Raw genomic sequence first — 9,995 nt, 5'->3', positions numbered from 1 at the left:
TCGGAAGAGAAAAGAACTGATAATGGCAGAGCAGATCTTGATTGAAGTGGTAAAGAAATACTCGTCTCAGCAAGAGTGTTGGTACGTGTTTCACTGGAAACATGGCCAAAAGTAATGTTGGCTGTTGTCATCACAAGTGCCTGATGGGTGAAAATATTGCTTCAGTGAATACCAGGCCGTTCTCACAAGCCTCCTAGTTCTTGTTGCCATAGCACTCATACACGCTTATGGAAGGTACAGCTCACTTATGACTGCATTAAAAAATGAAACCCAGATGAAATATGCTCTGAGTGCTTACCAGGGAGCTATTTTAATTATTTACAATCCATCAGCGGACGGACAGAGAGCACAGTTCGTTAAAGCAACAGCAGAGCTAGCTGCCATGTCTCTGCTCTTACTGAAATATCATTCCGGTAAGAATAAATAAATATATAAAACCTGCCCAACTGAGAACCGTTATAAGGGAATGAACAGAAACACGGCTGTTCAAGTAAATGAAAGACAGCATTAACTGCTCTCCTGTTTCGAAAGGAAGGAAGACAGGAAGGCTTGTAGAACGTGTGCATTTGAAGCCCCAACATTTCAAAAGGCTGTCAAGAGGCATAAGCTGCATGTCTAGTCTTAAGCAAGTCTTAGACTTGCTCCAAGGACGGCCAGAAAGGTTGCCCTCAGGGAGTAGCAGTGCTTAAAAGGAGCGGCTTGATGAGATTGTCAGTTTAAGAAGAAAACTAATGACCTAAATCCAAGCTGTGACTTGCTTAGAGACTCAAATAGCCATTTGGAGGTTAGGAATCCCAAGATCATCCTAACAAGGGATTCCACTGATCAAATTATCATTTCTTTGCCACCAAATACTTTGAGCAAACTTTGAAAGCAACTTATTACCCAGATGTACGCAGGGTTTCTGTACAGAATACAAAATACAGCAAGCAAGGACAGGAGGAAGGACACAGATTCCAAATGCAGCCGCTATCAAACATTAATGTGCTATGGAAGAAACCTGGACCATTGATTTAAATTGCCGTTTTGCCATTACGTAATCAGTTTTCCTCTTTATCCTTTACAAAAAGCAAATGAAATAAACTACAAGTATTTTTGGTCTTCCCTGTAGATAAGTTAGTCACATTATTCAACATTCTGCTACAAAAAGGGCATACAGACTAACAGTAACCACCAAATACATTTCTCTACTAATCAAACAGGTGTGTTTCTGTGGTTTAATTTAAATCACTCAGTGTTGAAACACCATGGCGGTTTAAACTCCTGCCTTTCCCTGCCCTGTTACTGCCACCACCTACAACTGCATATGCATCAGAAAGCAATGGAGGAGTGGATACGTTACATGATCATCATTATACGCAACCCAGATCCAACAGACCCACCGAGGCTGACTAGCGTCTGATGCCAGGTAAGCAAGGAGATTCCATTTTAATTGGTAAAGACATTCATTGTTAACATTTTTACATTAATACTCAAGCACAATTTCTACCTCTAACGCCCTGTACAAATGTAATACACAGAGCAGACCTACGCAATCACTATACACAATTAAGGCAGCACAAACAGAGAAATGGTCACATCTAGAGTCGCATACTAAATCAATGATAAAAGCATTACAGATGCATAGTCATATGTATTATGCAAATACGCCTAAAATAAGTTTATGCAATCAGTAGCCACTTATGAATGTCTGAGAAGTAATTTTTTCTCTTTCTGCATTTGAGAAAATCCTTTTGCTTACTATTCAAAATATGCCTTTGGAAACCTGAAAACATGAGATTAAATCTTTATCTATAAACAGACAAAAACTAACTCCACCTCCCAAATCTTCCTTTTTTACATTTGTCCGCCCATAGTACAAGTGGCTCATTGACTTCCATGGTCAGTGCTCCTGGTATAAGGTTCAATAACAACTAATTCACCATTACATGATAAACACAATCACACTCACAGGCTTGACCTGAAAATATTTAATGCTTTTACTGAACTTCAAGAACTTTAAGACAGTTGGGCACATATTGAAGCAATTGTAGACCAAAGATTATAGAACAGATCCTCAAATTTCTACTCAAAGATGAAGGATTCAGGTGTATAAGTAGAAATGGTTTAAAAAAAACCTCCACACTTCATGTCTGTGTAGATCACATATAAATAAAAAATCACGTTGCTCACAGCTGTAAAACCATTTGGGGAAAACACTATGACGACTAATAATGAACACCCCTATTTACATGATTGCTCATGCTAGAAATGCTAATACAGCTGCCTACAAACAATTTACAGGTTTGAGAACTCAACTAATCTCCAACCAGGGGATCAAAGAAAAACACGCAACAAAAGCAAATGATCAGGCACCATAAATACCACACAAGAAAAGGCTACCCAGTGACTCGGGGTTTAAGGTATAGAGTTCACAAGCAAGGCATGTTTTTTAAGTGCCCAAGGAGCTACTTTCAAATAAACAGCAAGTGCTCAAATAATCGCTTCTGTTTGAAAACCATTAAACTAAAAAAGAGGGGTCAGTTCCTTCAGTTTAATTTTCCCAGTATTTTAGCATCCTTTCAAAACGATTAGTCATTTGAACAAGGATTTGCAGGGTCTCATTGAAGGAATCCTGCAGTCGCGCACACTGAAAGGTTGGACTCTGCCTGCTGCACTGCAGGACACAACTGTCCTTTCGGAACAGACTCGTACTTGGGAGCAATTACAGCCCATTTATTTATACACCTACCCACCATCCACCGGAATGGGGGTATCACAAAACAGACAATAGCAATCCGGCATTTCAACTGTCACATACGTTCAAATACAAAGAAATGTTGCATAAGAAACTTTTGATGAGTCCCTTCAGAAATGCAAATGGACAAAGGGGGAAAACAGGTCTTGGAAAACTGCAAAAACACACAATAGCACACAGCATTGTTAAGAAAATGATAGGAGAGGTTAAAAATAAATAAGAAAGATGATACAGGAGCAAAGATAATATGAAAGAAATTCAATCTGTACTCTAGTTACCTAGGAAACAGAGTGTCTGTGTGGCGAGTGGTTTATAGAGGAAAAAAATAGCATTGTTTAGAAAAAACAGCCTTTCAGAGAATCGCACAAACTTAGCAAACAGACCTACGGAAACAAAGAGGCAGTTCAAATTCCCACCAGGCCTATCGGTTGGTGTTTGCAAAGTTTTAACTCAAAGAAGTTTAAAATAGACACATTCTAAATCTCTGCAGACAAGCATTTATAATGGATTTAGCTGCACACCATAACGGCAGTTTTGCCCTTGCAATATTTACAATGATTTTCAGAAAAAGGTCCCTATATACACACAAAAAATTAATCTAAATTTGAGATTAAAAAAGAGAAAGTATTTAACACCTAGATTCGGAGAGTTAGATTTCAAATCCTAATTTTAAGAAAGCCAAGCCAAAAATGCTGTTTCACTACTTCTACATAAAACTACCTTTCTTCCCCTCCCTCCTTTTAATCTTTAATAGTACCTGTTCTAGGTACATGAGCACTACACAATTTGAGGCTAATGAAAACAGAACTCAAAAAGATCGTATCTCATCCTTCTCACCCAATTTTCAATGACTCACGGCATGCAACTGTGACTGGGTATAGCCAGACTCCTGGCTGTCATGGTAATAAGTGGCATGAAAATTAAGAACTACATAAGCATTTTAAGTTCATGCAGCCTTCAGAACTGGTCAAAACGATTCTTCTCAACTCTTCAAGGAAAAAAAGTTTCCTCAAAAAGCTTGTGAAGTTCAGGACAGATATTTTTTTTTTGCCCACAAGAGCCAGAAAAGTAGGCAGCTCGGGCCTCTCTGGAACTACATGGACACATCCCAGACACTGCATAATCTGTACGTGGCTCCTCTTAATTTCTCTCACTCTTCCTCTCCTCCTTTTTTAACTCCTCCACCTCTTCAAAAAGCATTTTTGGTATGACTTTCTTTTTCTGGGGGAAGGGGGAGATAGTTTCAGCTTTATACTGATGTAGGATAGAGGAAAAAAAGGGGGGAAAAAAACCCTTCACAATCTTAGTATTTTCACAGGATGAGAAAAACATTTCCCACCCAGCTCTAGCAGCTAGGAAAGCATCTTTCCCTTTTTGCAGGAGTATATCATGCAGCCTGTTCTTCACATTATCTCCTCCAACTACTGCGGCTCTCATAACAGATGGCCTGTTAGCTTTTCAGGGTAAACGACAAGCGTTGTATGGGTCACCAGTCTAAAAACCACAGCTTGGAAGCCTTTAATCTTATCTATTTTAGGTACCCTCTATGATGACCACTTCAACAGTACCTTAAAAGTAAAGATACTATTGTAGGGTGGGAACACACAGAACTTCATTTTATGTCTATTTAAAGAATACAGATACTCTCTAATCTGACAAAACCCAATCCAGTCCTTCGAAACCTCCTTCCAAGCTACCTCTCTGATTCTGGGAAAAAGTTAAAAAACCCTTCTTTAAAAAAAAGTCAGAAAACATGAAAATAAGCACTGGTTAAGGGATAAATATCAATACTGAAGACCAGAAAGTAGACTGGCCTTCTATCTTATAACAGGACGGCCGAGTCACTCCTAACTGCAGGCCACTGCCAGAGTGGCCATAACTTGGCAGGCAACAGGTTAATAAACACCTCAGAATCCTAAGGGCCCCTGTCTTGGTTGACTGACTCTAAGGCAAATCACCAAAGAAAGAGAACAAGCAGAAGAGAGTCTTATGCAAAGCCCCACTTTCCTGTCCATAGGCATTAGCAGAAATTGTTGCAAATCCAAAATTTGTCTTTTGTGTTTGTAGGTCATGTTTGCAATTGCACAAGTGACCATGCAGACAGACAGCCAGCCATTTCCACAGATCAGTCGCAGCACAACCCCTCTTCAGTTTTGCATGGTGCAACTGGTTGAGGATTTTGAGAGAGGGAAGGATCCCGTGAGTCATCTCATGTCGTCGCTCCGTGCTGTGGTTACAGAAAAGAATGATGCAGTGTGTTTGGACCACATCAGTTCTTGATGAACCACAGATGTTGTTTTGATTTCATGAGATCCCAAGTCTGGGCAGTAGATAGCCCTGTTTCCGTGGAGCAGATACTTGGTCTTAAGAAGTCCCAAAGGTTAGGAGGAGCTGGTGTTGGGCCTGTCTCTTTCTGAGGAAGTTCCACCAAATGGGGTTTACTCCACCAGCAAGTGGTTTCCCCACATACAAGGTTGTTCTGGTGACAAATGGCAAGAGGCTCTGGAGTCACATAGACTCTGACAGAGACATGGTCTTAAACTGTTGTTTATTCTTATGACTATAAAGCTCTGTATATAACAACCGCTGAAAAAGATGATGAAGGATAATGGAAATATCTTGTCTTTGCCCAGTTGGCTGCTGCTTAGAAGTGCTTTCAGTTAAGAAGCTACACTCCTGTAGATTAATATTGGTCACTTATTAAAAAACTTGAGGTATGTATACGTTTCCATATTGGCTTCTTTGATTTCCACTTATACACAAACCTGCATATAAATTCAGTCACCTTGGAAGTCCAATAGAAGCCATCATCACGTTAAGTAGGTTGGGGAGGAGTGGAAACACACACAATACCTGGAGAACTTGGGAATTTAGTAACAAAATATGCTTCTCTATTTCTGTACTTTGAGCCTAGGCCCTACTAGCTGAAAAGCAATCCATCCAAAAACATATCTATAATCTCTGTGTGGCTTCCATCTAGAAGTTTTCATATTTTAAGGCAGTAACTGACCGCACTCTTAACAGGTTCAACAGAAGCCAAAAGTTAAACCACCACAGCTCCATCTTACCTGTTCAAATGAGCTGGAGTACAGGGTGGCAGAGTTTGACCATCAGAATGCTTTGGATCTGCAGCAGCTAGAACACTACCATGAAGAAGTACACCATTTTAATGGCACACTACATTTGTCATCAAGGAAATAGGATGGTTGCTGCCTTAGACATACATCTTCTGGGACTAACAGTGGCTTTCAGCACGTGGCAACAGTACTGCTCAACTCACATTACATGGCAACCAGCAACTCTGCCGTGCTTTTTGAAGAGCTGGCAAAGAGGCGATGTTGAAAAAAAAAAAAAAAAAAAGAAACCGAAAACAGAAAAATCTCAACATTACAGTTGCTGCTCACTCAATAGAAACCCAGACAGCAGGAAAGCTCTGACCTGAGCTGCCCAACAGAGCTCTCAGATTCAACGCCCAGCCCTTTCTCTTGGCTCTGAGCTCGGGGGCAGAAAGGGAGCAACTTCAGTAAGGCTGCAATGTCAGCAGGGAAGCAGAGGTATCTTGGACATGAAAGCTGTTCCCAGTGGGAAAGAAGTAAGAGCCAAAAAACACCCAGTTGTGGCAACCCTATCACCAAGTGTCACTCAGAGATACCACCTCTGCCCCCGTAATGTAAAAAAAGAGAACACTACATACAGTCACCTTGTGACTACACCATCATCCTCCTTCGCAGGAGGATTGCGAGATACAGTGTGGGTAAAGCTTAAAAACACATATACCAGTTCACAATTATTTACTAATAAAATCTTCACTTTGGAGGGAGAGAAGAACAGAACAGTAACTCACTGGAGATGTTGTTAATCGAAGGATCGCTCCATTTTTTATTTCATTACGATTCTGAAAGAGAAAAATCCAAAAGGTTTTAAGACTCAGATAAAAAGGTGAAACGTGCATTGAACAGAACACGATACTAGACCTGCAACAGTACTTCCCTCTATCTGCATGCAAAAGCTTCCCTCTTTCACGTGTGAGTCAACATCTACACATTATTTCCCCTACCAAGGCATACTAACATTAGCTTCAAGAAATAGGTGGCTGTTCACATGATACTTAACAAATCTGAACCCTTTCAAGAATTACTTCATGTTTTTCAAAGTTTAGCTTCCACTGCCAACTTCTAAATATTTCTTTGAAACATACTGTCCATGCTGTCTGGCTCTGGTATTGTGCTACATAGCTGAGGAGTTCGTAAGTTTGCTGAAACCTGTCATTAAACATCTGCAGGATTTAAAATTTATCCCACTGGCTCTCCATTTTCTATAACAAGAACATGCTGACTTAAACCACTGGAACCAACTCGCTGGGCTCTGCTACCACGACTTTGCATTCGCCCTCAAAGTAAAAAAAAGCATCACTGTTAGCGGTAAGGAAAGTTCGAACATGTCGTAAGTCATTCTCCTTACCCAGCTGGCAGAAAGAGGTGACATGAAACATTTTCTTTTGGTTAAGCTCACATAACATGTTCAATTAAACTAAAGCTACGGTTAGATGAAAAAGCTGCCATGGCATAAGCCACGTGCCTGGTCTTCCTCAGTGGTAGGCGTAGGGGAGCCTGTCCCTCTCTCAACAAGCCACCTCCTGTTCACCACAGGTTAAGAGAATACAGACCCAGCACGATGAACATACTAACAGGTACTGACTGTGCACAGCGCAATGCACGGTCACAACTTCCTTCATGGTTTAATAGCTTGTTCGTAGGCCGATACCCTAATTTGTCAAAGGAATCGGAGGAATCTCTAACAGTTTGAGAGAGAAGAGCTAATTTTGTTCTGAAGACCACATTGCAGGCTTTCTGCAGACCGGTGTTTAGCCAATAAAAAATAAAAAAAAAAAAAAAAAAAAAGGGGTGTATTTCTTCTCAGGCAATTTTTCCCAAACTCATTTCAGCCTTCTTGCTTCCATTTTGATACATCTCAAATCCAAAATGCTAAAAACAGGATAAATCTTGCCTGAAACCAGGTCAAGCAGTCCCAAAATAAAACTCCAGTACATTGTCTCTTTCTTGGTATCCAAGTCGTCTGTGGGATTGGTTCTGGCTACCTACAAGATCACTCTCCACCCACAAAAACTTCTTCACTCTAACTGAAATAATTGAAGTGCCAGACAACACAGGGGGTACAAGGGAGAAGCTTTTTCATGCCGTCTTTGCTTTACATACGCCGCTAACTCATCTCAGCCCTCAGCAGTCTCCTCCTGTCAGAAGAGCCCCAGGGAGGCCAGCCAGGCCATATCCCATAGAGGGGCAAAAAAGGGTAAGCAGTTAAATACAGGGTGACTTCCCACAGCACTAACAAAGTGCCGGATTATCTCCTCTTGTAGTAAAACACCAGCAGACCCAGCTACTTTTCGTCATGTCTAAGGAATCTGTGTGAAGTGGCAACAGTGCATTTGTGTGGTTTAATCTAAATCAATGTTGAAACAAACTCACTTTGCAAACAGTTGTGGTGGCTTAAACTGTTACCACCTCCTGGATTTGTGGAACTGAATAAAAGTAATTGCTTTAGGACAGATATCAGCATCAGCTAAATCTATCTCCATCAACAGCTTAGACTAAGCCACCGGACCTCAGCTGCGTTGGGCCAGAGTATGTGCATGCACACAGGGTTCCACCAGCTGTACTGGGAAGGCAGCAAATCCCAGCATGTAACAATATTAAAAACAGTTAGGGAATGAGACAACACTTCAACAGCTTAAAGTGTACCAATCACATTCAGAAGTGAAAGTTCACTGATATCCTTATGAAAATATTGGAGCTAAGTAAATAGACTGTTCTTAAACATGAACAAGAGCACACACAGAAGCTTATCTTTTCAGCAGCATAACACTAATGTTCTCATGCTTCCTGCTCTAATTAACATGAACCACACCAAATCAGATGTATAAATGAGTTTGTGGTTTAACAAGTTCAGTCACTCCATCTGGGCCACAACAAGCATCTCTGCAAACACTCAGTCCATTGCAAAGGTGAGGTACTGGGCATTGCGTGAGGAGGCTACGCGGCGGTCTCGGGAGGCTCGAGGAGTTTGCTGAACAGCCGAGTACTAAAAGTGCTCCCTTTTCCACCTCACACCAGCTCTGGCACTGGACAGACCTGTTTGTGAGTGAATCCCACAATCCCACTAACCTGGCAGGAACCAGCCCCGGCACGAAAGAGAGGAGAGTTTTCTGTCAGGTTAATAAACAGAAACAAGCTCTGCAAGGGTTCAGCACCAGCGCAAACCCAAGACAGATGGTGGAACCACCTCCCCGGGAGCAGCGAAGCCGTGGGGAGAAAGAGAACAGGTAAAGCACGAGGAGGAATTACATCTTCCCTTCTTGGGAGCAGCAAACTGTCAACCACAGCCCAAACTACATTATTTCGCAGTTGCTTCAGGCTGAAGCCATGCTCCACAGTTTGTTCAATTACAGTTGTTTGGTCACAAGCTGAAACCCTAACCCATAAGAAGTTGGGCTTAACCCGATATATTCTCTACAACGTCATGCATGCAGATTAAAAAATAAACCTCTAATTAAATAAGGACACTTACAGATTGCATAGATCGAATCTACAACCAACTTAGCAAGTGAAAAAATCTTGTTAAAAATACACTATTTCTCTACAGTCAGAGGAATTTAAAAAACAAGTGGAAAAAGAGAAGCAAATAACGTGGTTGAAGTTCATATATCACATACAGATAAACAAGAGAAGTACTATTCTCCAGAGTGATCATATGTCAGCAGGTTATATATAAAATAGCAGAGGAAAAAGAACACAGAGTACATAAAAGCATCGCCAGAAGTTTTCATTGGGGTCTTTCTGTTTATTTATCAAGTCAAGTCTGAAACAGCAAAGCTTTCAGACTCAAAGTTGCAATGCTTGTCGGAGCGCACAGCACACGAAGCCCAAGGCCCTTTCACCACGCCTGGCTCAGAGCAAAGCACCTAAGTCTGTCCTATACTGCAAATTCAGTCACCGCTGTCACAACGGAGAGACCTCATCTTCAACTCCTGATTTAGACAAACCATTAAGGAAAACTGTCTATGCCTTCTTTCTGAAAGCACTCAAAGCATCAAGTCTCTAACACAGCAGGCTAGCCAAAACTTGAAAAGGGTTAGCTGTTCCCCCCCCCAAAAAAAAAATAATCCTATTTTGTTTATCCATTCTAAATAATGACTTAAGCACCTACCAAGAAACAGCGTGTAAGCATACAATTAAGCCAA

The 9,995-nt window shown here is 41.1% G+C and overlaps 1 protein-coding gene across 1 annotated transcript in view; it reads right to left on the bottom strand.

The window, feature by feature from the left end:
- LOC104165153 (engulfment and cell motility protein 1-like) overlaps window positions 1–9,995 on the bottom strand; it is a gene marked incomplete at its 3' end in the record, with an annotated part of 63,382 nt that overhangs the window by 29,073 nt on the left and 24,314 nt on the right. The window contains exon 4 of the mRNA XM_009704714.1: window positions 6,582–6,632. Within this exon, the coding sequence (XP_009703016.1) occupies window positions 6,582–6,632 (51 nt within the window). The remainder of the gene's footprint in view (window positions 1–6,581; window positions 6,633–9,995) is intronic.

This window comes from Cariama cristata, unplaced genomic scaffold (assembly GCF_000690535.1).
Source record: "Cariama cristata isolate BGI_N322 unplaced genomic scaffold, ASM69053v1 scaffold5417, whole genome shotgun sequence".
Classification (NCBI taxonomy): domain Eukaryota; kingdom Metazoa; phylum Chordata; class Aves; order Cariamiformes; family Cariamidae; genus Cariama; species Cariama cristata.
This window is presented reverse-complemented; position numbering and strand designations above follow the sequence as displayed.